The sequence below is a fragment of the Sus scrofa genome, chromosome 13 (genome assembly GCF_000003025.6).
Source record: "Sus scrofa isolate TJ Tabasco breed Duroc chromosome 13, Sscrofa11.1, whole genome shotgun sequence".
In the NCBI taxonomy this organism is placed as follows: Eukaryota; Metazoa; Chordata; class Mammalia; order Artiodactyla; family Suidae; genus Sus; species Sus scrofa.
Genome location: NC_010455.5, coordinates 70,119,827 through 70,146,962, shown reverse-complemented (window position 1 = coordinate 70,146,962; position 27,136 = coordinate 70,119,827). Strand labels below are relative to the sequence as shown.

The 27,136-nt window shown below is 53.4% G+C and overlaps 1 protein-coding gene across 6 annotated transcripts in view; it reads left to right on the top strand.

Moving 5' to 3' along the window:
• SLC6A6 (solute carrier family 6 member 6) overlaps positions 1-27,136 on the top strand; it is a 79,509-nt gene that overhangs the window by 26,619 nt on the left and 25,754 nt on the right. For 4 of the 6 annotated variants that reach the window (XM_021068503.1, XM_021068505.1, XM_021068504.1 and 1 more), the window contains 4 exons: positions 13,181-13,423; positions 15,225-15,359; positions 16,519-16,753; positions 25,831-25,963. In XM_021068503.1, the coding sequence (XP_020924162.1) occupies positions 13,195-13,423; positions 15,225-15,359; positions 16,519-16,753; positions 25,831-25,963 (732 nt within the window). In that variant the 5' untranslated portion in view covers positions 13,181-13,194. Of the gene's footprint in view, positions 1-975; positions 1,583-13,180; positions 13,424-15,224; positions 15,360-16,518; positions 16,754-25,830; positions 25,964-27,136 lie in introns of those variants that run through there. The other 2 variants (XM_021068501.1, NM_001319102.1) reach the window with 2 other exon arrangements.

The window sequence follows — 27,136 nt, the reverse complement described above, 5'->3', positions numbered from 1 at the left end:
GTCAGATATATGCCACTCGGCTTCCTGCCCCAGAGGCCCCAGGTCAGGCACCTGCCAGCCCTCACCTCCCCTTCTCAAGGGCTTTTTTTTACTTTAGCAAATGGATAACAAGAAGTTCTGGCCTTGTCCTGGGTTCAGTCCTGGGTTCAGTCCTGGCTCTCTCACTCTCTCACTGAGTATGATTGCGCCAGGTCCTATTTCCTCTCTGAGCCTCAGTTTCCTTCAGTAGAATGGGCAAAATGTGCCTGTCCCCCAGGAGGCTGTAAGCGGCAATGGCAATAGGAATAGTGAGTCTGGGGCAGATGGTATTAGGTTGTCCTGGGCCCACTGAGACTGGCAGAGGTGAAACCCAGCCAGCCCAGCCCCCAAGTGCTGACAGTCTGGCAGGGGAGTCCCTGCTCATGTGTTTGTCATCACCAAGAGTCCTTTTCATTGGCTGATTTCTTTTGCATTTTACCTAGTATCTCCCAATCCATTCGCACCACTGCTTGGAGGCTGGTTTAACGGCTTTGAAGACTCAGTCAGTGTGTGGGGGGCAGGTGGGCACAGGTCGGCGTGGCGAGGGGGAAGGCATCTGCGTGGTCAGCCAGAGCACCAAGTGATACTGGTGTTTGGGCACATATGAGGATCTGGATGTCTACTCTCTCTGCCCAAGAGTCCAGAGCCTTCGGCAAGGGCTGGTCTTTCAGATTAGGAGGTCCATTTTACAGGCAGAACTGAGGTGTCCCCAAAAGAACTTCGAACTTTGTCCAAAGTTGCACAGTTCTAAACAAGAGCTCATGAAGAATGGAGGTGAGAGGTGATGCTGGCTGGAGAAGGCAAGGGAAAGCGTGGGGTCAGCGGGAAGGGCTTCCTGGTAGAGGTGATGCTTGGGCCAGGCCGTCAAGCTGGGTGAGATCCACCTAAACATAAGCACACCATAAACAAAGCATAGGGTGGAATGGGGTAATGTTGGGGGAACGAGGGGGCCTGGGAGCTGTGCAGGACCAGGGGAGAAATAAGGTGGCAGAGGCTGGGGACAGAGGCAGTCAAGTATAATGAGTCTTGGATTCCAGGTAGGGAAATTCAGAGGATTATTCTTCAAGCAGCTGGGAGCCCCTGAGAGCTCTTGAGCTGAGGATGACGTGGCAGGCAGTGGGTTTGCCAGAAGCAAGCTTGGCTAGGCTGGTGGGAGCAGAGTTCGGGGCACGGCTCTGCGGAGTTCCCAGCACTTGGGGCGGCCTTGTTTTGTGGCACTATGGGGTGACAGGCCATCAGGAGGTGCCCTGCCACCCCCACCCCCCCGTGCTGCTCTTGGCGAGTGCAGTGGAGGCCTGAGTGGAGGTGCAGTGGAAGGTTAAGGCATGTGGGGCTGTGTGGGGCTGCCCTGGGAAGTGATCTGCACTCTAGGAAGACCACACATGAGGAACATCCGTCCTCCCTTGAGCCTGCCCCGCCCCCATGTGGACTGTAACGCTGAGTTTTTCTTCTAGCTGAGCAGTAGCTGCTGTTAGGCACCATCCTGTGGCCCTGGAAGTCGCCACTACTGCTGCACCAGCATTCACCAACCTGACGATGTTAGATATGAATCCGGTTCACCCAGGTTTGCAATAAGACCTTTACTTTCCACCTCTGGCACCCCCGTGCTCCACTGGGTTGGGGGTGTCAAGAGTGTCCCCACCCCCCTCCCACCCTTGGCTTCCCCTCCAGCTCTGTGGAGGGAGGTTGTGTCTCCTGTGTTGATCTGCCATGGGCTTGGCTAGAAAGTTGTCATGCATTCGCCCCTGCCAAGAGCCTTCCATCCAGTGGGTCCCCCAGCCCTGGGCAGACCTCTAGGGGACCAGGGAGAATTCCCTTCCAACTAGTTTTTGGAAGGTGCTCAGGGAACATGTTGTTTAATGAAAACTGATTTCCTAAAGATCTGGGGCTCATCCTTCAACAAAAGGCAAAGCGTTGTGGAGTTTGGACTGTCGATGGGAGCTGTGCTCAGATGTGGGGACACATCCCCACGCTCTCTGGTGCAGGGTGTATATGGCCCCCTTTCCCTGTCCACAGCCCTGCCCGCGTCCTCAACATTCAAGATTGCTCTTTGCCCCGTCACCCTCTTCGGGGCGGCCTCACAGCTGCCCGGTGGAAGAGGTTTACTCCTATGCTGAGTGTCCCAAAAGTCCGGAGTCCTAAATGTTCTGTCTGACAAATACTCATCCTGCCGAACCCTGTACTGGGTGGTGGGAAGCAGTCCCACAGAGCCCAGGGAAGGCATGGGGTAGGGGTCCTCGGGGCTAGCGTCCTGGAGGATTGCCTGTGAATTACTTGGGGAATGGGGTGCTGGGCCAAGGGAACAGAGCCCAGGTGTGGGGCAGCGTGCGCTGTGTGGCTCAGAAGCCCCTGGGCATCTTGAGTGGGCTCTGGATGGTGGGGGATGCCTGACACTTGACTTCAGACAAATAGAGCAAAAGCCCAGGCCACAAGCCCCCATGCCCTGCAGTGGGGGCAGCGGCAGACCCTGCTGGCAGATCACCCTGCTGCCTTGCTGCATCCCAGGCTGCTTCATCCCACAGGCAGTGACTGCCCCTTGAGCTAAATTTCTAAGTAAGGGAGAGGTAAGGGTGAAGCTGGGCAGGAAAAAGAAAGTCCTTGTCCTTGAGGAGAAGCACATTGGAAAGAGGGACGTGAGAACGGGGAGCTTGTTTACAAACGGTGCTCGAGGACAAGATGCCCATCTCACAGGTGGTTTCAGCGAGGCTGAGAGTGGTGACGTGCCCAACACCGTACAGCCAAGACTGCCCTGGCTGGTTTCCATGGAGCTGACTTCGGGCTGGGCCCTAGTGATAGAGTTGGGGGTGGCCGGCTCTGGGCGCTGGGCCACAGGCCCGTCCTTCGCTGGCCTTGCCCCTGAGGGCCTGACCCTCTCCAGTTTCTATAGAGCCAGGGAGGGGCTGCCCTCTGTTTGCTTTTCACAGCCAGCACTTTAGGTTTCTTAGAGCTGAAAGGGGGAAGTTTGAGGAAGTAGAAACCGAGCCTTTCTTTTTTTCTCACGTCTCTTTTTCTGTGGTCTCCAGAAATAATCCTGGGTTCTGCAGAGCCTGCCTCAGGATCATGGTTGACCCAGTCCACCCCCACTTCCGGCAAACTGGGGTGGTAGGGAAGCTGATGGGGAGAAGAGTGACAGGCTTGTGGCTGGTGACTCAGTGCCAGGAGGCCGTTGCCTGCTGACTCACCCGCCCTGTGCCTGAAAGCAGGCCCCCGGCAGCCACAGTGGCCTCCCCTTCACCTGCGCCATGGTTATGCCCTGTGCTGGGAATCTAAGTGGCATTTGGGGTCCAAGTCCCTTGAGGCAGATCTCTGCAGGCTTCCCCCAGGAGTCCAGCCCCAGCCCAGCTGCAGCCCCACCAAGGGGTGTCCTGGGACTGGCCCCTTAAAGCTTCGCTCAGGCCAGATGCCTGACTCCTGCCTCCTCCTGAACTTGGAATCATTTTTGTGATACTGTGATGGAATGAGCCCCCACCCCCTGGATATTAGCATCCTGAGGGCAGTAGGTGCTTGGTCAAGGTGGGGCAGGTGGGGCCTTTTCTGGGGCCAGCCCCGGAGAAGTGGCTTGTCCCTGATTGCATGGGGCTGACCTTGTGCATTCCAAACCCATGGGCTCCACTCACGGAGGGGCAAGGGGTCAAGATTCACAAGGACATTTTCTTCCCTAGGTCCCCCATGCTCTGGCCCTTGGCCAAGGGGGAAGAGCTCTGGCCACCCATCCTTGGCTGGTGCCTCTCAGCCGCTTTAGCATATCCCAGGTGTTTGGGCTCACGAGGAGGAGGCCTGTGGCTCAGGGGCCTCAGGGCTCGGGACTCAGGCTCTGAATCAGAAAGTCCCTACTGCCAACAGCTTACAGAGGAAAGTGCAGCACAGGCCCTGGCTTCCCCTCTGAGTGGGAGGGCGCCTGGCCTTCAGGGACTGGCAGGGCCTTATTAGCACCACACTCTAATCAGCAGAGCTAACCGGCCATGACAAGACAGGGTCTTGAGCTGCCCAGGTTGAGCCCTCTCTGGAGCAGCACAGAGCTCTCCAGGGACTCCCACCACCCACTGAATGAATCCAGTTCTGAGCTGGCCTCCAGGTTGCCCCTCACTCTGTCCTACACTGGCCTTCCCTCTGTTCCTTTGCCATGCCCACTGTGGCTTCTTCACACCCTGTTCTGGGAACACCATTCCCCCGGATATTTGCCACGCAGAACCCAGCTTCAATGTAGTTAAAAGTGCAGTTCCCATGGTGGCTCAGTGGTTAACAAATCCGACTAAGAACCATGAGGTCGCAGGTTCAATTCCTCGTCTTGCTCAGTGGGTTAAGGATCCGGCGTTGCCGTGAGCTGTGGTGTGGATTGCAGCCGCGGCTCGGATACTGTATTACTGTGGCTGTGGCGTAGGCCGGCGGCTACAGCTCCGATTAGACCCCTAGCCTGGGAACCTCCATATGCCATGGGAATGGCCCCAGAAAAGACAAAAAGATGAAAAAAAAAAAAAATAGCACAGACCCTGAAGCCCCCTTGCCTGGGTTTGAATCCCAGCTGTGTGGCTTTGGGCAAGCAACTTCTTCTCTCTGGGCCTCATTCCTTCACCCAGGCCGGTGAGAGGAACCTGAAAGGGCTCCACACTGGGCCTGCCTGGAGCCAGTCGTCAGCGAGCGTCTGCCATCATGCAATGTCGCCTCCTCAGAGGGGCCTCTGACTCTCTGCACCCGTCACCTCCACCTCCTCCTGCTTGGTTGTCCTCTGTGCACTGATCCCAGCTGTAAATATTTATGTGACTGTCTCCCCTCGTGGAATGTCAGCTCCAGGGCTCACCGCCGAGCCCCCAGTCCCCACAGCAGCGCCTGGTACCTAGTAGAGTAGGCTCTCAGTAAATATTTATTCAGTGCTCACCGCTGGCCAGAGCTGCCCTCGCCTGGTCTTATCCTCAAACATCCGAGATGCTCAGCGGGGGGAGCTTGGCCCACAGAACTAGAACTGGACCTAGATACTGCTTTCTGACTCAGTGCCTACTTGGCCAGGGCCTGGGGCACCTCTTTTTGGGGCATGTTGTATGCCCAGCTGGCCTTCCCCTCAGGGCAACACTGGCCATCCTGCCCCAGAGCAGACTGCCCACCCCTTCCTCCCCCGCCCGCCTGCAGGTTTTGTGAGGGGAAGGAGAGGTGGCTGTACACTGGGCCCACATCCTGCCGCCACCCCAGCATTACCCCAGAGGCCAGTTCTTTGTAAAGCCTGCTCACCTTCACCCCGTGTCCTGCAAACCACAGATCAATAAGCACAACCTGCTGTGGTAGGTCCCTGTGCAGAAGCCACCTTGTTCTGGGGTGGCACCAGTGGCGTGGAGTCAGGATCTAGGTACAAATCTTGGCCTTGCCTGGTGGCCATGTGACCTAGGACAGACCCTCCCATTCTCTGAGCCTCAGCTTCCTGATCTTTGAAAGGGGAGGCTCCCTGAGGCTTGGGCAAAATCAGCACTCCTGTAGGCTGAAGGCTGAGCCTGAGCCAGGCAGGGTACCTGTCCTGGAATGGGGGTCTCTGGGGATAGACACAAGACTTCTTGGGGGCGGGGTTGAGGTTATCTCATGGAAGGGGGGGTGGGCCTTGCCTACAGACACTGAACCCAGGAGATAACAAGCCCTGTCCCCAGAGTCATCCTGCTGAAAACAATTCCCCAACAGAACTCACTTTCACTAGAACCACATTACCATCACTCATTGTTTCGACTTTGTTCCTGGCCAAACAATGCCGGGCTTCCTGGCTGACCTCACTGGGGCGAGCCACCAGGACTCGGAGGCCAGGCTGGTCAGCATCTCCAGCCGAGCCTGCCCTGCCCTTGGCTGAGGCTGCCTGGGATGACCCAAGCCCATGATCTGACCAAAGAGGACACACTGGGTGTGTGGCCACATGATGTTGTAGAAACTGGAATTTGTGTATGCGTGTACATCTTAGATTTCAACACCTCTCCAGAAATTGGAGCATCTGCCCCAGTGGCCCCGATCCCAAAGGCAGCCACTGGAGCTGGAGCTGAGAGCTGCCAGCGCCTGGAACCCAGACTCCCTTATGCTGCAGGCCCTTCCCCACTGGACCCTGTCCTTTGCCTGCCAGGTCCCTGGAGGCCTCTGAGCTTGTCATGCTTGAGTTAGCCTGACTTAGGAATAGATAACCAAGAGAGAGGATACAGACCGCATGATTCCATCAAATGATTCAATCTTTTAAATGTGTACCTTTTTATGTAAAAGCATCTTTAAAAAGCCTTTTTTATTACTCAATGAATTTATTACATTTATAGTTGTACAGTGATCATCACAGCCCAATTTTATAGCATTTCCATCCCCCAACCCCAGCGCATCCCCCCACCGCACTAACTGTCTCCTTTGGAAACCATGAGTTTTTCAAAGTCTGGGAGTCAGTATCTGTTCTGCAAAGAAGTTCAGTCTGTCCTTTTTTCAGATTCCACATGTCAGTGAAAGCATTGGATGTTGGTGTCTCATTGTATGGCTGACTTCACTTAGCATGATAATTTCTAGGTCCATCCATGTTGCAAAAAAATGCCGGTATTTCATTCCTTTTAATGGCTGAGTAATATTCCACTGTGTATATGTACCACATCTTCTTGATCCACTCCTCTGCCAGTGGACATTTAGGTTGTTTCCATGTCTTGGCTGTTGAAAATAGTGCTGCAATGAACATTTGAGTACATGTGTCTTTTTGAGTCATGGTTTTCTCTGGGTAGATGCCCAGGAGTGGGATTGCTGGATCAAGTGGTGGGTCTATATTTAGTTTTCTGAGGCATCTCCATACTGCTTTCCACAGTGGTTTCACCAATTTACATTCCCACCAGTGTAATAGGGTTCCTTTTTTCTCCACACCCTCTCCAGCACTTATTGTTTGTACACTTTTGATGATGGCCATTCTGGCTGGTGTAAGGTGGTACCTCATAGTGGTTTTGATTTGCATTTCTCTAATGATGAGTGATGTTGAACATCTTTTCATGTGTTAAAAAACCAAAAGGCCATCTGTATGTCTTTGGAGAGTTGTTTGTTTAGACCTTCTGCCCATTTTCTGATAGGCTTGTTTGTTTTTTTGGTATTGAGTGATAGGAGTTGGTTATAAATTTTGGAGATTAATCCCTTGTCAGTTGATTCATTTGCAAAGATTATCTCCCAGTCTGTGGGTTGTCTTTTTGTATTGTTTAGGGTTTCCTTTGCTGTGCAGAAACTTTTAAGTTTAATTAGGTCCTATTTGTTTATTTCTGTTTTTACTGCCATTACTCTAAGAGGTAGATCTGAGAAGATGTTGCTGTCATTTTTGTCAGAGAGTGTTTGACCTATGTATTCCTCTAAGAGTTTAAAGTGTCTGGTCTTCTATCTAGGTCTTTAATCCATTTTGAATTTATTTTTGTGTATTGTGTTATGGAACGTTCTAATTTCATTCTTTTCCATGTGGCTGTCCAGTTTTCCCAGAACCATTTATTGGACAGACTGTCTTTTCTCCATTGTATATTCTTGCTTCCTTTGTCATAGGTGAGTTGGCTGTAGGTGCATGGGTTTAATTCTGGCTTTCTATCCTGTTCCACTGATCTCTATTTCTGTCCTTGTGCCAGTACCATACTGTTTTCAAGATTGTTGCTTTGTAGTATGGTCTGAAGTCCAGGAGCCTGATTGCTCTAGCTCCATTTTTCTTTTTCAGGATATCTTTGGCTACTCTGGGTCTTTTGTGCTTCCAAACAAAAAACCTTCTTTGGATTGATTTCTGCTTTCTTTTCAAAAACAGCTACCCTAAGTAGTGAGATAATGCTCTTAACACATTTTTTTTTCATGCTTAACTGTCAAACACTTTAGGGCCAGGATGGTACTAAGGAGCATGCCTGCGGCAGATATTACTAGTCGATCCCAGCCTTCCTCCACCTCCTCCTCACTGAGCCTGCCCTCAGCCTGCATTCTATGGAGAGAGTGCCTAAAGGAGCTACTTTAGAGCCATCAGAGGCATTTGGGACCCTGTTTGTTAGAGGAAGCCCAGGGTCCGTGGCTCCACCCATCCTGCCCCAGGCCTCAACGCTCCATGAGCCTGCTCAGCCGGCTCCCACGGTACTAAGTGCTGCCCTGGTCCTGGGCCCTGCCCTGTCTTTCTGGGTCATGTGGCCCCTCACTTCCCTGTTTGCCCTCATCTACTTCCCTAATTTGTCAGTCCAGCTACTCAGCCTGCAGCTGGCTTAAAGGCACCAGACCCAGTTTCAGTTTGTGACAGAGCCAAAGAAGTGATTCCCCAACTGCCAAATGGTTGAGGACAGGGAACTTGGAGGCCAAAACAGACCCAAGAGCCTTTTGAAGCTCCTGTGGCCTTTGACTTTCTCTGTGGCCCGGGGCGAGTAACTTCACCCCTCTGTGCCTTGTCAGCAAAAGGGAGATGGTCATGGCACCGTGGATGGGGTTAACTAAGAAAATGCTAGCGAAGCGCTTCACACAGGGCTAAATAAATGTGCATGCAGACAGTGCCCAATAAATGCAGCTTGCTTTGTTTTTTCCTTTTTTAAACACTGAAGATGCAGTGCCTATCACATAGTAGCATAAAATCCCAATGTGGTCAGCTAGTTTATTCAGTAATAGCTAATAGTTACTAATCCCTTGTAGGTACTAGGCCCTGTGTTGAGTATTTTACAGGCATCATCCCATTGGATCCTTAGGAGGCATGTTTTAATTTTACCCCCCCCTTTTTTTTTTAACCGAAGGGAAAACTGAGAAACAGAGAAGGTTGTCACCTGCACCAGGTCACACGGATTAGTTATGACCTCAATTAGTTGAGAACACTGCATGGAGTCAGGGGAGGGACGCCCACTCTGGAAAGGGCAGACAAGGGATCTAGCCATGATCTTGGTTCCCCCAAAGCCTTGGGCCAAGATGGCAGGTGCCAGGGCAGGCAGCCGTGGCAGCATCTGCAACTCAAATCAGAACCCAGCTAGGGCCACCGGCCCCACACTGCTGCTTGCTCTGTGCCTCTGTGCCCCCTTCCCCTCTGGCCTCAGTGTCCCCATCTGCACACCCTGCTGAGACCTCCTCCCCAGTCTTTGCCCGAGTGCCTTTGGCAGTGTTGGGCGGGAGCTTCTGCCTCCAGCCTCTTTCCTGTGTGTAGCCTCAGGCGTGCTACTCACTTCCCTGCATGAGCCTCAACTCCCCTCATCTGAAAGGTTCTAAAAATCCCCTCTGCAGCATGGGGTGGGGGGTGTTTGAGGATTGACTGTAGAAAACTTTATAGACAGCTCAGCGCAAAGTAACATGCTCAAAAAGCTGCTAGTTTTAAATTGGGAGGAAACAAAGGAATACCTTGCAAACCCTAACGCTGCTGGCACTAGGTAGACTCTGTCTGACATGCGCCAAACTGACCACGTGATCTGCAAGTTGGTCTTCAGGTGCGACTGGTTCTGGCCTCCAGTCCTGGCTGGAGCAAAGACTAGGAGAGTTTCAGCAGGGCAAGACGGGAGCCTTCATCCTGGAGCCTCTGTTTTGCGACCGATTCTTGTCGCTTGTTGCTGTAACATCCAAAAAGGAAGCTCTTAAAATGGGGAATAATGTATCACAGTCACTACAAAATAGCCCTGGGCAGGGTGCCAAGGAAAGCAGCTCTTGGCCGGGCCGGCCAGGCAGCGGGCTGCAGGGACGCCTGTGGAGGGGGCTCGTTCCAAAGAGCCGACTCTGTCAGTAGGGACAGTGAGCCACATCTCAACGCTGCAGACGCGGATGAGGTACTCCAGGGAGGCGGCATCTGAGGTCATGCTAGGCTGGAGGGGAGACCGTAGAGGCAGAGCTGGGGGCTCCAGACCAGCATGTCACTGTCACTCTCGGCTCTGTGACCTCAGGAATGTCATTTGGCCTCCCTGGGTCTTGCTGATCTCATCCTAAGTAAGACTGAGCCTTACATACCCTGAGATCCGAGTGGCCCCTTGTAATGATGACAGCAATAATAATAATGGTAATACTAGCAGCTACTAGGTAAGGACTACTTGCCATGCACACCCCCTCATCTAGTCCTCACAACATTGCTATGAGGTAGCCATGGTTACCCCACTTTACAGATGAGGACACTGAAGACCAGAGAGGTTGAGTAACTTGCTTGAGATCACTCAGTCAGAAAGTGGCTCTCGGCTTCTAGGCCAGGGCTCACTCTTTGATTCCTGCAGGCACCAGGCTGCTACCAGAGGACCTGGTACAGCCTGAGGAGTGGGCCAAACCAAAGCAGTTTTGTGGGACCAGGGTCCCAAGGAGAAGGGGCCTGTGCTGGGACCCAGTAGGCTGTGGTAAGAAGCTCCTGAGTTCTAGGAGTGATGGAGGGCTGGATGGGAGGGCATTGTGATCTGTGTGCTTTATAAGTTGCTTTCAGAGGCTGTATTGAGAACAGATGGTGGCGGGGGGCGGGGGTGGGCAGACAAGCAGCAGGGAGACCCGTGAGGAGGCTCCTGGGGCTGCCCGTGCAAGGCTATGGGCAGGAGCAAGGTGGTTGCCATGGTGATGGAGAGAGGTGGGTGGATGCCAGGAACATGTAGGAGGCAGAATCCAGGGGCCTTGCTGGTGTGGGCTTCTATAGGCACAGGGCTCATTAGACACTCTAGAGGGGCTTGGAACGAGCTCCCCTGAGGGAGAATTGGGGTGTCTGCACCTCTGCCTGACCTCATCCAGGCGTGAGTGAGTCTTAATGAGGCCATGGCTGCTGGCTTGGCTGTGTGTTCTTGAAGGCCAGGATGGTAGCAGCCAGGTAGGACAGGTGATGGTGACAGAGGAACACATCTTTAGGTATACCTTGGCAGGGAGGAGTGGGGAGACACCCCCCCCTCCCCTGCAGGACATGGAAGTCTCCGCCCCCCATCCTAGTTTTGGCTACAGGCCTCAGGAGAATAGGGTCCTGAGTGTGGAAAGGGGCTGGAGGCCCCATCCTGTATGGAAACAGAGTCTGGAACGAAGGGTCCCAGGTAACTTGTTGCTGCCTCCACCTCATGTTTCTAGAGGGTTCTCTGAGGCCCCAGTGACTAGTGGGCCTGGGCCCAGAGGGCAGAGCCAGGACGCAGAGCGGCTTTCACCAGTGTGTGCCACCTCCTCTGCCCAGCTGCCCTTGTGAGGTGCCTTCAGCCCTGAGATCGGAGGACGGCCTGAAAGGGCGGATCCGGCTCTTCTTGGTGAGGAGGCTCAGGGGTCATTCCCTGAAAAACATCTCCACTAGCAGGGAGTGGAGCCCCACATCCTCCAATTATGCTGCTGTCCAGCCGCCCACAATGGGCTGCCCAGATAACCATCGGGGGCTGCACAAATGAGGGCTGGAACAATGCTGGCTGCTCGGGCTATTTTTACAGTAGCCGCGTGTTCGCAGAACCCCCGCGTCGCCCCGAGGGAGCAGGTCTAAGAAAGGCCGTGCGGATGCCGCTGGTCTGCACTCCAGGAGACAGAGGAAGGCCCAGTGAACCGCCCGGCGCCTCCAGGAAGCCTTTTCTGGGTCTGCTCTCCACCAGATAGCGAAACAATCGGGGTCCCCCACCCCGAGCCAGGGAGAGGAAGGAGGTGTGGGGGAAACGGGGGTTCTGTCATGCTTGCGTGCCTCTGCTCCTCAGCACGGCTGCTGCAGCCAGGCCAGGGTGTCCGCTCGCCACTCCCAGGTCCTCAGGCAGCCCCCACCTTGCACTGCCTGGACCGCCTCCTGGCCACGCAGGGCTCCGAGGCCCAGGCCTTGTCTGTGTCCCAGGGTTAGCAAACGGCAGAGCTGGGGTTGGTACTTGGCCCTGGCTGCTTACTGACCCACTCTGGGGACCATCTATCCAGCAGTCCTTGCCTGATGACCTACTGTGTGCCAGGTTGGGGCAGTCAGCCGTGGACAAAACAGCTGACAGGTCCCAGTCCCACAGAGCCTATTGTAGTCGAGGTGGAGACCTTAACGAGGGGGCGAAGGCTTGGGGGCATTTTCAGCCAGTGACAAGCCACACTCAGACAATGGAAGGTCCAGGGAGCCAAGTGGCCAGCTGGCCCTGGTGTGTCCAGGTGATGGTCCCTGTATATAAGGAACGTGAACCCAACATGGCCCACCTTCCAGTTTTTCAAGAGGACCTAGGCATATCACCTTTTCTGTGGAAACTGATATTTCAGTGTGGGCCACTGATTTGGGTTATAGAGACAAGCAAGTTATATCCAGAACTGCTTGGCTCTGAGTGGGTCACCTCTGCCATCATCTTGTCTATCCTGCACCTGTTTGTGTGGCCCTCTGGGGCAGACTCTTGGAGGCACCCCTGCTGGGTTGGGACTCTTGGTGTTCTTGCCCTCGAGGCCGAGCTGCCAGAGCATTGAGGACCCGGAGGCCTGAAGACATCGGAGAGGAGGGCTCTGCGCTGGCTGGTGGCAGACTTCCTCTGCACGGCATCCCAGCAGGGGCAGGCTGCAAGTGATGGGGGATGGTTCCTGGCACACAGAGATTTGACGAACCCACAGGTAGTCAGAGGGCAGGGTCCTGGGTGATACAGGGTCTGAGCAAGCCAGAGCATGGATGGAAAGTGCTGGACACATGGGATTCACTGGCACTCTTATAGGTCCCTTATTTCTTATGCTGCGGAGAGGTGACTGTACTTTCTTACTTTGATGGAAACCCCATTTTCAAATAATGTTCCATTCCCGCCTGAAACCCCATTCCTCACTAGGTCATCCTTACCCGTTCTTTGAACAGGGAGGGCTGAGCACCTACTATGGTCCAGGCACTGTGCTGGGTGGTCAGTGAGATGGGAAGCATAGCTTTCTATGCCAATCTGAAATTTGGAGATGATTTCTAGAAAATGCAGGCAGGTTATCTGTGGTCTAGAAGGTGCCCTAGACCTGCCTTCAGGATGTCATGTTCTACACAGGATGCCAGGGCTGGGTGGATGCGTGCTTTTTGTGCTACAGGTGGAGGATGGGGTGTGACATTCGGGGACGACAGGTGTGGGTCCGCTGCTTCTGTCCTGCAGGTTCTAGGGGGATGGCACCTGTCACTCCCTAGATCCCTAGGTCCCTGACCACCTAGAGGGGCCAGAAGAATGGACAGACAATGGGATGGGCTGGGGAAAGGCCCCCTGCCTCAGGCCGAGGGCCTGAGGGCCCATGGGGTTGTGCAGAAGATGTGTACATAGGCTGTACCTGACTGATGGCACGATCGGGTCTGTTTTGTCCCCCGCAGAAAACGAGGAGGACATGGCCACCAAGGAGAAGCTGCAGTGTCTGAAAGACTTCCACAAGGACATCCTGAAGCCATCCCCAGGAAAGAGCCCAGGCACACGGCCTGAGGATGAGGCTGAGGGGAAGCCCCCGCAGAGGGAGAAGTGGGCCAGCAAGATGGACTTTGTGCTTTCCGTGGCCGGTGGCTTCGTTGGCTTGGGCAACGTCTGGCGTTTTCCATACCTCTGCTATAAAAACGGTGGAGGTGAGCCTGGGCTGGACTGAGAGTCGGGATGCAGAAGAAGGGCCACAGCATGGCTGGCCTCCCCACGCCTGGCTTTCCAGCCTGCCACCTTGACCTCTCCCGATCAGCCTGCAGCATCCCTGTCCCGCCCCATCTCAGAGGCAGGAAATGAATATGGGAATCAGGTCGTGTTCTGTCAGAGTCTTACTGTGTTACCTTGAGCAGATCCCTTACCCTCTCTGATCCTCCAGTTTACCATCTCTGAAGAGGGCAATGAGGCCAGGCCCATGTCTCTCAGCCTCAGATGTTCACATGCCCCCTTTGTAAATTTCTTCCTATCTCCTCACCTCCTGTCTTCCTTACTTCATATCTTTCCTAATATTTGTTTTTGCTGTTCTAACGTACACCAAATGGAGTTCAAAAGCAAGTTTTGTTTTCCACCTTAAATAAAAAACCACTGTCATTTGCCATGCTAGAAAGACATCCAGGAAAAAAAATATATAGTGAAGATAACTTTTTGTTTTAATGTTTATTTTTTTCACATTTTATTGAGATAGAATTGACATAAAACACTGTCTTAGCTTAAGGGCTACAATATGATTTACGTCTCTGTGTAGAACGATCATAGTATGACTAGTTAATGTCTGTCATCACAAGTTACACTCCTTTTTTTCTTGTAATGAGGACTGTTAAGATTTTGCTCTCCAAAGCTTTCAAATATACAGTCCAAAGTACATGATATGCCCAGGACGAATTTATCTTACAACCTGAAGTTGTTCCCTTTTGAGCCCTTCACCCGGTGAAGGCATTTTTTAAACATAAGGTCTCTGGTTGGCTGGTTGGTTGGGGGTTTTGGTTTTTGGATTTTTTACCTGCTGAAGGCCCTGAGCTAGGATGCTCTCCTGTTGGAGAAGCAGCATGCAGTGGAGACTTTCTTGCTGGCACAGTAAGAATAGGGGAGGAAGAGCCGTTCCCTCCCAGCCCTCCATGGCAGCTGTGACTGGGGTCTGGTCTGCCAGCAGAGCCCAGCCTGTGTGTGTGCCACCCATATCAGGAGAACCACCTTTAGGGAAATTCTGCCTTCGATCCTGGTTTCTTCACCTTTTGTAGGTCTCAGGTGCCTCTGGGACTCTGGTGAGTGTCCTAGACGCCGCCCAGAACAAAGCACATACATATAGACCCAAGGTGCCCACGGTTTCAAAGGGTTTATGGACCCGCTGAAGCCATTAGTGATCACCAGGTAGGAACCCTCACCCGACTCTTCACCCCCACCTTGTTCCCTGGCTCCCACCCCCAGCTGGAGAGGCCGCCTTTTGCCTCCCATCACCACAGCTTTCCCAGCCAGTTCTTCTCAGCTTGCTTCCCTAGGCAGGACTGGGGAAGGCTGGGGAGAGGCTAGAGGGAGCCTAGGGAGAGGCTGGGGGAGCCTAGGGGGAGGCTGAGAGGGGGCTAGGGGAAGGCCAGGTGAAGGCTGTGACAGGGGGGCCTGTTTGAGATAGGTGCCAGGCTGAATGGCCCTTGTTCAGATGGATGGATATGGGGAAGGCAGGCAGGCACACAGCTTAAGCAAAGGCTCAGGCTTAGAGCACCTGGTAGATGTGAAGAAGGTAGAGGGACACCTCGGAAGGGGGAGTCCAGCTGGACAGGTGGGCAGGGCCTGGAAAATTTCCACAGGCGTGGGAGTCTGGCCTGTCCCCTCCCATCCCCATCCCCGACCTGGGCTCTCTGATTCCACTGGCCGGGAAGGCTTGGGAGCCAGACCTGCTGCCTCGGCCTTGTGACAGCTGTCACCTGACCCTCCCCCGCTTTGTTCTCTCTGCAGGTGCATTTCTCATACCATATTTTATTTTCCTGTTTGGGGGCGGCCTGCCTGTGTTTTTCCTGGAGGTAATCATAGGCCAGTATACCTCTGAAGGGGGCATCACCTGCTGGGAAAAGATCTGCCCCTTGTTTGCTGGTGAGTATGGACAAAGGTGCCCATGGCCCAGTGTTCAGGGCTCAGCACACTTTTGTTGAGCTCGGTTTGCCAGGTCCATTGGCGTCTCATGCAAGTCACTTGGCACCAAGCCTGATGCAGGCTGCAACCAGCACGTGAAATGCCGCTTATTCCACGTAGCTCTTCCCGCCTCTCTGGGTTGTCACAGTGCAGAAGGGAAGCCCTCAGATGCAGGAAGCTTTCTGTCTGACTTCAAGTCCCACTTCTTTTTGCTAATTCTTGTGACGTTGGGAAAGCCACTTGGTCTCTTGGTGCCTCAATTTCCTCATCCATAAAATGGAAATAATATGTTTCCTTTTAGGGTTGCTATGAAGACAAAATGACATAGCCATGTCAAAGTGCTTTGTACGTGTAGTAAGCCCCAAATCAGTGGTAGCTTTATTATTATTATAACATTTAGTCCTTTGCCTAGTGCCTAGTATGTTCTCATAAGATAATATTGTCATGACTGTAAGTGGCAGAGGTGAGAGAATTCGTGAGTCCATTCATTCAGTCTTCCATGTAAATCAACTCATCCATCTGTTCATTAAACCTTTCTTTCACTAAACTGGTTGATAGTTAAGACAGTCTATCTATGCAACCTCCATCTTTCCATGCACTCATTCATCCATCCATTTATCCACCTAACCTTCCAGTGAACCACCATTCACACATCCATCCAACCAAGTCAATATCCATCCATCAATCCAACATCCTTCCATTCAGCTATCAGTCCATCTAAACATCTGTCTATCCATCCAACCAACCATCCGTCTGTCCATCAATCTATTCAACCAACCAGCCTGCCAGCCGACCATCCATCTGACCATCCATTCATCTGTCCATCTACCCATCTATCCATCCATCCAACTACCCATCCATCTATCCATCCATCCAACCACCCATCTGTCTGTCCATCCATCTAACCATCTGTTCACTGGTCTATCTTCCATACATCCTTCACTTCATCCAACTATCTAATTTATCTAGCCATCCATTCTTTCACCTATCCACCCATCCAGTTATCCATTTGTTGGTCACTGTTGAAGGGCCCCTGGTGGCCCCAGGCCTGGAAATACCAGGGTCTTCTGTTGAGGATGTGGCTTCCTGTGATGCTCACCTCACTTGCCCATACCTGCAGGTATCGGCTATGCCTCCATCGTCATCGTGTCCCTCCTGAACATATACTACATCATCATCCTGGCCTGGGCCACATACTACCTGTTCAACTCCTTCCAGTCGGAGCTCCCCTGGGCCCACTGCAACCACAGCTGGAACACGCCCCAGTGCCTGGAGGACACATTGCGCAGGAATAAGAGCCTATGGATCTCCCTCAGCACCACCAACTTCACCTCCCCAGTCACCGAGTTCTGGGAGTAAGGCTGGCATTGCTGGAGGATGGGGGGTATGGGTGGGGGCAGAGGGCAGCCCACTCCCTCATCTTCTCCCCAGGGACATGGGAGCCACTATCTGGGAGGGGGGCGGAAGGGGGGTACAGATCTGGAGATAAATTCATGCCTTTGGTCTCAGACAGGCCTGGAATTGAATCCCAGTTCTGCCATTTTACTGGCTGTTTGACCTTCGGCAAGTCACTGCCCCTTCCTGAGCCTCAGTTTCTTTAACTGTTAAATGAGAGGAATGAATCATTCCTACACCCATGGGATCTCTGTGAGGATTGTTTCCCAAAGGCAGGTATATGTACTTATGTTGTCTGAAAATGATATCGTTGTCCTAATGTATGTGAGAAAAAAATAGAGTTATCATATCAAACCTGTTATTGCACAGAGAAGAATGCATGTATGAAGCTGAAGTAGTTACTCCAGTGAAAATGTATGTAGATAGAGTGAAAATTATGTATCTGTTAGTGTTTGCTGCATAACACCCATCCCCAAACTTGGTGGCTTTGAGCAATAGTCATTTAGTTTATTTGGCTCATGGTTCTGCTGGTTGGCAGTTTGGGCTGAGCTTGGCTGAGCAGTTCTTCTGGTCTTTGCTGGGCTCCCTCATGGGGAGGTCAGCTGTAGGACCTCAGGGTAGCTCTTGCTGGAAGTCACTGGCCATTGGCTGGAGTGCCACAGGCACCTGGTCCCTGTGGTCTCATCACCCTGCGGGCTAGGCTGGGCTTGTTCATAGGCAGTTCGGCATTCTACAAACAACAGATGGAGCACTCTTCAAGGTTCTGCTTATACCATTTCTGTTGATGTCCCCTTAGCCACAGAGAGCCACAAGACTAACCCAGACCCAGGAGGTGAGGGAATAGGCTGTGTCTCTTTATGAGAGGAATGGAGAATTATGGGCATTTTTGCAGTCTACCACAATATGGTCAATAGCTGCAGTGGTACACACACAGGCCCAACATCAGAAAGGCAGAATTACCAGAAGTTTGGGTAACTTTTAGCTGATGTACAGGAAAGTCCTTCTAACACAGTGCTTGGAGAGCAATCAAAAATTTACTTGTGCATTGCTTTACCTGCTCTTCATGAGCTATTAAACTGGGGGCTCAGTGGCCCCTTCAATCCTGGAGATAACTGAGGTGAGGCCTCATGTGGGGTTGAGTGCCAGGGGCAGGGGACAAGGAGGTGGTTGCTGATCATCATGAGAGGAGACCCCCCCACCCCCGTCTTTTGAGTGTGGACCTGTGTTTCAAGGTGTCCCTCCACCTCTTAGAATCCGGCCCAGGAGCAGGCCCACAGAAGCGGGAGTTACCTGCTGATTGGTCCCAGCCAAGTGTTAGGGCCAGGACTGGGGCTCTTAGGCCAGAAAGGGTCAGTCAGTTCTTACCTAGATGGTCTCCTACCATGCAGGCCTTCAGTGTATGCTCACAGGTCCCCGGGCTCCTGGGAAGAGAGCTCTTTACATGGACATACTCTCCACTTGCAAGCAAAGACCGGTACAGGCCCATTCACCTCCCCTCACCCCTGCACCCCTGCCTCTGGAGAGCTGAGTCTATAGACAGAGAAAGGCAGGCACTTCATTCTTACTTGAACGGGGCCTGAGACCACAGCCCAGTCCATTCTCTGCTATGCCTGCACAGCCTGCCCCACCCAGGACACTGGCACTCACCCAGCCACTCAGGTGCCCAGGGGGCCTCGATGCCTGGGTTCGAGCCCTCTGCCACTTCCAGCCAGGGGAGGTGCCTTCTGCTACCTGGGCCTCAGTGTCCTCAGCTGTACTTGGGGGACCATAACCCCGCCCTCCCAGCATTGTAGGGCAGCCCTAATGGAACGAGACCGTGCCTGGCCTGTCCTGAGAGTCTACTGGATAAATGTGGGCCATTACTACTCATTTAGTGGCCTCATTATGAATAAAACTGTCCCCAGGGACAGAGGGACTCACCTTCAGAGGGAGTAAAAATGGCCCCTTCCCACATGTCCCCCATTACAAAGGGGCTGTCCCCTCTATCTCAGGCCCGAGAGCTTCTGAGAAGGACCTGACATGAGCAGTGAGGTCCTTGCTGCTGCCTGTCCCCCAGCTCGAGGCATCCTAGGGTCCCTGCCTTCTAGAACTCCCATTCTCAGCACCTCAGCTCCCTTTCCTGCCCAGAAGACACAGCATTTACCTTTGGTGTGTCCTGCAGCCCTTTCCCAAGCCCAGTGTGGCCAAGAGAGTGCTGGCCGCCTACCTGTCTGTCCTCCTGCTGCAGCCTTTGCACCCTCCCTGGCCCTCGCAGGGCTCCACGGTCTTCCTGAACCTCACGGGGACCCTATTCTCCTCCTAGGACCTGTGGAGGACTGGAGTACACAGGGGAGGAGGCCTGGGGCCAGAGGACCTGCCTACCACTTGCTTTCAGGGGCCTTGCCTTCTCTGAGGCACATGGAGAAGGAAGGAAAGAACCGACCCCCATGACACTGCACCAGGGGCTCACCCCCGTCCCTTCGCCCCATCCTGGCCAAGGCCCTTTAGGTGGGGAGCATACCTGGGAATCACCCCAAACCCCTTTCCACCTCAAACCCCACACCCTTTTGCTGTCCTCTGGGCTCCCCTCTAACATGCACCCCAGAGTCTTATCACCCTCCTCCCATGGCACCCCATCACACCTCTTCCACACCCAGCCTGAATGTCATGGCTCTGCTTGCCTGACCTTTAATCTCTGCAGTCAGCTGTGAATCAAGACTTGTCCCTTCTCAGCTCAAACCCCCTTGTGGCCTTTCCGTATATGCTCTTGCCTGGCCAGGGAGGAGTAGGCGAGGGGTTCAACACACCGACTGCTCACTGAGTGCTCATTTTCTTGATTCCATGTTTGCATCCACCTGGCAGTGTAGCCTGGAACAATAGGTCACCACCCCTCTCTGACCTCCTTTCCCTATCTGCAAATGGAGGGGCCATGTGAGCTGGGCTTTGTAGGATGAGTAGGAGCTTACTAGGCTGTAAGGAGAGAGAAAAAGAGATTCTGGACAGCAGGAATAGCCATCTGAGGCAGGAATTTGGAAAGCATCTGAGTGGGAACAAGTCACTGGTTTAGCTGGATGGTGGGACACATGAGACGAGGGAGAAGGACTGAGGTCTTGAATGTCAGGCTGATAAGTTGGAGCTCTGTCCTCTAGGAGAGGGAGCCATGGAAGCTATAGGAGAAGGGAGGGGGAGTGACATGCTTGAATCTGTGCTTTTTGGACTTGTTCTCGGAGCACACTGGTGAGAGAGAGGCTGGGGCATATATTAAGCACCAGCTGTATACAGGGCCTCAGTGGGCATAGCCATCGGTATGTGGGTTCCCTTTGGGGTGAAACTTAGCTTATATCATGTCCCCTGGAAACAGCCACCGGCCCCACAGTGACTGCTCTGGGGCTTCCATTGGGAGAGGCTTGCGGGGACATGACTGAGGTGTCACTGGCTGGTACCCATTCAGGCTGCAGAGCAGTGAGCATCCTCTCCAGGCTGGTCTCCTTGACCCTCGAGCCAAAGCCCATCCAGGCCCAGCATCGCTTCCCTCACCTGCACGAGACATGCTGGCTCCCCAGTTGGCCTTTCCTTTGACAAACGGGCCCGCCGGCACTCAGGAACCACCTTAAGTCTGAGATGACAAGGTTGCACGGGACGGACCTTGTTGGTCATCCCCGCCAGCCCCTCCTCCCTCTCTTGTTTCACACGAGGAGATGGTGGAGGGCCCTGGCAAGGCTCCCATCCCCCTGAGCAGCAACAGCGACTCTGGCCCAGGGTCCCAGCTGCACGGCCTCAGGGCAGCCACCCCATGTCCAGAGCTCAGAGGTAGTGTGGCCCCAACACCTCCTTGCCTGGCTTAGGGTTGAAGGAAGGAGACAAAGGACCCTGAGGATTGGAGTGATTAAGTTACTTGCCCAAGGTTGCACAGGCAGCTGGATGCAGCAGAGAGCCCTGATCTCCAGCACTGGGCAACCCCTCCAGTGTCTATGTCCCCGCCAGCCGTACGTGTAGGGCAAGTCCACGGTCACAGGTAACATTGTGCCGTGTGTGTGTGGCCCCACTCTCAGGTTACACATGGGGTCTTCTCTTGGCCTGGATCCCCACACTCAACCCGTCTGCAAAGAATAAAGCACCATCCTCAGCAGGAGCCGGTGAGATGCCCTTCCCTCCTGAAAGCCCCAAACCTTCGGACTGTCACTTCACTGGCTTTGCAGTTGAACAGGGTCACTCTGTGATGAGGAGCAAAGCTTCTGCCCCCATGCAGCCTCATCCTGCCATCTCTACTTTGAGGTCCCTCTGTCCTGCAGGTCCCACTTCACCCCTGACCCTGGAAGGCAGGCGCCCAAATGCTCTCATCAGCCTGGAGCCGTGCCTTCCTCCCCGGTTCTCCAGGGCCCCCTGGGAGCTCGGCACATATCATTAGACTTTATTAGAATCAAAGGAATGAGTCATATTTGCAAACAAGTCCTGCTCAGCCAATCTCCCATTGCAGCTGTCTGAGGGGGGGTGCGATAGGGAGAGGCCTGTGTGGCCCCACACTCTGGGCGGATGGGCTCTTTTATAATTGTTGCCTCCGCCAGTCTCCAGGGAAGAGCCATCGCCAATAAATGGCTGGCCGGCAGTCAAAAGGAAACGATTTGGCCCACTCGGAGGACGTATTTACATCTGAGTGCCGGCTGGACGGCAGCGGGGCGGCCGACTCAGAACAGACATCCAGGCGATTCTTTTTTGGATCCCACCCTGGAATGAATCATTACTATTCTTGGACAAGAATGCAGCTCACCCCCGAGTCTCCCCCTCCCTGTATGAGAGATGCAGGGAAGCCTAGGGTGCTGGAGCCCTTCTCAAGGGCAGCCCAGCACCCAACACGTGGGTAGCTCGTCCCCAGGGTGGCATCAGAAAAAAGGAACCAGGCCCAGCCTTGACTTTTTTTTTTTTTTTAATCTGGATAATTTCAGGTGATTTCCTGAACCTCTCTGAGCCTCAGTTTCCCCATCAAGCAAACGGGTATAATTAATTTACTCAACTACTTGTTGGTGAGCACCTACTCTGTGCCAGGCACTGTTCTGGATCCAGCAGTGGTCAAGACAGACACAGGCCCTGCCTGTACTACCTGCGTGACCAGGAATGCTTTTTACATAGAGAGGCCAAGGGTGGGTCATCTGGTGAAGTGGCATGTGAACAGAGACCAGGAAAGGATGGGGTGGCATGTCATGTCATTTGTAGCCAAGGCAATAGCCAGGTCAAAGGTCTTGAGGCAGGAACATGCTGGACCCATTCAGGGATCATACCAAAAGCCAGTGTGGCTAAAGGAGAAGGAAAGGCTATGGGGTGAGATGGGACCACTGTACACGGAGCTTGTCCTGAACACATCCCATATACGCCTGTGGCCCAAGCCTTGGGGTTAACAGCCATCACCTTCATGCTGTAAGACTTCTGGGTCTGAAAGAGCATTTGGTTGCCCTGTTCGGGAGGCAATAAAGAATGGGGCGGGTAGGTGGGAGCCATGGGGGGATGTGGAGCAGAGGTGGGCATGAGCAGACTTAGGTATTGCCAAGTTCTCTCTGGATAAGAACATATAGGGGCGAGCATGGAAGCAGAAAGACAAGTGAGAAGGCTGCTGAAACAGCCCTGGGGAGCAACTCGGGCCCGGACAGGGACGTGGCAGTGTTGAGGTGATGTGGCTGGATTTGGAATAACTTGTACAGCCTCTGGGGGTTGGGGGGGGTTAGGAGGCACTGAGGGGCAGTGCACCATGGCAGTCCCTCTGGGGCATGGCACTCTACAGTTTACTGAGCCTTCCCATGCACCAGAGGGGGAAGGCCCAACAAATACCCATCTGTGCTTTGTGGCTGAGGCCATGGTGGGGGGGGGGGGTCCAATGAGAAAGGGTCCTTCAAACTGGGTCCCTTCAAAAAGGGATTCAGATGGACTCACACACTCTCCAGCCTCCACGGCTACCCCTGAGATGTCTTTGGACAGGATGTCAGTCACTTTGGCCCCGAGCCCACATCGGGCTCTGTTATGACAACCCCTGATGGATGAGACCAACTTATTCCATTCCCAGAATATCTGCATGGCCCATTGCAAGTGCTTTAAAGAATTTGAAGTAATTTTTATAAAGGTGATGCGTGCACATTGAAAACATTCAAGTAGTTAAACATAGGCACTGCCAAGGGAGTCCCCCTGCCCCACTTCCATGGGCAGCAACTGCACTGCTGTCCCCTGTATCCTGCCAGAGTCTGCGGGTTGGGCTCTGTGCCTCCATCCACACAGTGGGGCAGCCACAACACTGTCCTTCTCTGACCACTTATCTCAGCCCGGGGATGCACCCCTCGCCAGTGCTCAGGGAGCCTCTGGGTCTTTGTTCCACTGCACACCTCCTCTGCCCGCTAAGCCCCCATCACTGGTTCACCAAGCATTGTGATGCGAGATGGCAGAAGGTTGCTGGTGACCTGAGGGCAGGCTGCGTGTGGGAGGGATCGGGGCTCTGGGGGTTAAGCTGAGGACTAGCTTGTCCTTAATGAGAGAAGGAAAGGCTGCCTGTGACTGGGTGACTGCTCAGCATTGGCTGAGCACTTACTGTGTGCCTGCCATGATGTCTGAAGTCTGGTAGGCAAGACAGACCTTCCCCCAAGGGTGACATCCAGTGTGAGAGGTTGGCCTGGGAGACAGAGGGATGCTTGTGGTCCAGCACCAGGGAGGGTGCCCTTGTGGTGCAGAGGGCGCGAGGTACCTCCCTTATGCTGCCCATTCACAAGGAAGCCTTGGCCACTGCCCAGCCTTCATTGAAGGCACCAAGCTCTGGAGGCTGCACGGGGAAGGGCTTTTTGTTCTAAAACTGCTGCTGCACCGCCAGATCCCTGTGCTTGGCAGGGCCCCAGGGGACGTGGCTGGCCGACAGCCTGCCTCGCAGGGACGCCCCCTTCCCTGAGGCTGCAGGTGACCCCTGCCATTGCTGAGTCTGGAGAGCTTGTTAATCAGAGGGGCAGTGTGGTGGGGTCCAGGGAGCACTGGCTTCAGGGGTCAGACAGCCTGGGCGTAGGATGGCATCTCTGCTGCTGGCCATGTGTCTATGGGCGGTTGGATCTCCAAGTCTCAGTTTTACTCCTCTGTCAAATGGGGCAAATGACTTCTAGTCCTTGCACCAGATGAGATAAATCAAGAAAGCCTCATTGATGTTACCTAGGTGTAGGGGGAGCCCACTGATGTTGGGGTGACTGGCAGGAGAAGGACAGAAGGAGACTGCCCATTCCTAAGGTTTTGGGTGGAAGTGTTTCATGGACGGGTCCGAACTGACATGCGAACTTGGCGTTCATTGCAGTTGAGTCCTTTCATTTGTTCACTCACCAGCGACTTATTGAGGCCCTACTATGTGCACGTGCTGTTCTAGGTGCAGTGAGTGACCATGAACAAAGGAAACGCCTTGCTTGAATGTCAGTTGAGGTGGAAATCTTGCATTTATTCAAGGTCCTCATGTTGAAGCTTCTTTGGGAAAAAAGGAAAAGCAATGAGAATGTTCTGGGCCAATGGGCTTTCCGAGTCCTGACCAAGGGGACCACTCTACAGACTGGATGAGGTCAAGTGATGGTCTGAGGGCAGGAGCTGGCAGTCGTGTTTTACCACAGAGGAAGCAGGCATGAGGTTGCAGCCCCTCCTGCCTCCCCTCCTGGAGACTGGGCCTCGGACAGGAGCGGACTCGTTGGAGGGAACCCAGCTCCTCCCAGGGGAGCATGAGCCCCCATCTCCTGTGACTGTGGTGGCCAATGTCCCCGTGCTTGATATGGCTGCCCTTCATCATTGCCACAGCAGTTGGAGCTCTGGGGCCTTGAGGACAGTTTATGGCAGTGGGTTTTGTGTCTCCTGGCCACCAGCACCCTGTGGGCCCTGAGGGGGCTCCTGCCTCTCGGGAGAGTGTCTCCCTGATGAGCAGGGTTCCTGGACTCCAGAGACCAGGCGGTGCTGTGTGACGCTGGCAGGGTTGGTGGCTGATTTTTGCTGATTTTCCTTCTAACTGTCCACTCCTCCTCTGAGCCACAAGCCCAGAGGGGGCAGGGGAGGAAGGGGCACTTCTCAGGTGCCTGGAGCTGCCCTGTGTAGCTCAGTGCCATGACAGTAACAATCAGTGAGGCTTATCGGTGCTGGCTGTGTCCCAGGTCCAGTAGTTAGCGCCTTCTGTGGGTTTTCTCCTCAGCATTGTCCCTGTAGAGGCAGGTGAGTGCCCCGCAGCCATGGGTGGAACACACGCTTTCCCCTCTGGAGGCTTACCTTTTAGTGAGGGATCCAGATAAGAAACGGTGAATGAAATAAAAGAGGGAGATGACAGAACGTGTTGGGGGAAGGTGGTTATTGGCATTTTATAGACGAGAAGGAGTTTCCGTTGTGGCTCAGTGGTTAACGAATCCGACTAGGAACCATGAGGTTGCGGGTTCGATCCCTGGCCTTTCTCAGTGGGTTAAGGATCCAGTGTTGCCATGACCTGTGGTGTAGGTCACAGATGTAGCTCAGATTTGGCGTGGCTGTGGCTGCAGCATAGGCAGGCAGCTGTAGTTCCGATTGGACGCCTAGCCTGGGAACCTCCATATGCACCCCTCCCAAAAAATATATATATATACATGATATATATATATATATATATATATATATATATATATATATATATAAAGACTGAGCTTGGGTGGTTGGGTAAAGCCCCAAGTCAGTGGTTCCATATAGCCCAGTTTGAACCCAGAGTTTGGCCCCCAGTCGACGCTATGGAAGGGTCTGCTGAGAATCAATCATGCGGGAGCTGGTACCCAGTTCGCAGATGAGGAAACTGAGGCTTAAGCGTTTTCTTAACTTGCCCAAGGCCTGGCTGGGTAGAACCCAGGTTCGCCTGACCCAGGAGTCCAAACCCATTCCCAGGCTGGCATCCCCACGACTGTGACACAGATGTCATGCACTTCCTGAGAACATGGATTCCACGGCTGGGAGAGGCGTGTTGTCCTATGCCCAGGCAGCACTGGAGCTGGGATCTGAATCCCAGCCTGGAGGGGTCTGGGCCCTGACTCACTGTGGCTTTGCTTGCTTGAAGGCGGAACGTGCTCAGCCTGTCTTCCGGCATCAGTGAACTGGGCACTCTCAAGTGGGATCTTGCCCTCTGCCTTCTTCTGGTCTGGCTGGTCTGCTTCTTCTGCATCTGGAAGGGCGTCAAGTCCACGGGGAAGGTGAGTTGGGCTCCTACCCCCACACACTGCCTCGTGGAGACTGGCCTTCCTCAGAGGCCACCTCCCATCCCCACAGGCCCCCCTGCATGAAACGGGTCCTGATAAACCAGTCCTCCCAGAGATCACAGAGCCCCGCTTTGTGGCATTTGCCCATCCTGTGATGTAAATGCTCTCATTCCATCAGGTCCAACTTTAAGTTACTGATGGTTTAACAACCACTTTGAAAAATTCCTGCCAACGGAGCGGTCAGCTCTCTGGAGCCTACACAAGCTCCCGCACTCCACTGGTTCCCACATCAAAGAGCTGGCGGTAGTGCAAATGTTAGCATGAGTGGAGATGCTCCTGATAAGTTAGCTGGGAGCTGTGTTGTTCATGACCAGCTGTTCACTGACCACGTGGACCCCTGCGGCATCAACAGCTCCTGGCAGCTTGTTAGAAATGCGGACCTGTGGGCTGCCCTCAGACCCACCGAATCACAGGCTACTCTTGGATACTATCCCCAGATAATCCAAGTACACGCTGAGGCTTGAGCAGCCCTGACTGGGATTTTTGCTGCTAAGTCAGATTCACTAAATTATCTTATGAATTACATTTAGCTGGTAATTAAGATGTGAGTTATTAAGGAAAGCTTTCACTGATGATTAAGTCTTTCACTCATAACCAAGATATTTAGTTGTTAGCCCAAGTGTTAGCTGTAACTGGAGTATCTGCTGCTGCTTAATGTGTTACATGATGACCGAGATGTTAGCTATTAACAGAGGTGGTAGCTGATAATTAAAGTGTTGGCTTATAATTCAGGTTTTAGGTATAGCTGGTATATTATCAATAATGAAAATGTTAGCCTATAACTAAAATGTTACCCATTAACAGAGCCGAGAAATTTCCTGGTGACTGAGACACAGGCTGATGTCATGGTCATTCTGATGACACAAGTCTGTGCAGAAGGTTCTGTTGGGATCACAGGTATGAACCCAGGGCACCAGGTCACAGCAAAGGTGTTGGCTGATCTGTCTTTACATGCGCACCCCACCCCCCATCATCCCTGACCCCCAGTATTCAAATTTCCATAGGGGAAAATCTCTTAAGATCAGAAAGCCCTTGGAGGTCAAAAGGGTAAGTTAAGGTGGCATTTGAGGGACAGTGATGGGCAGAGGCTGCAGTCCTTCTGAGAAG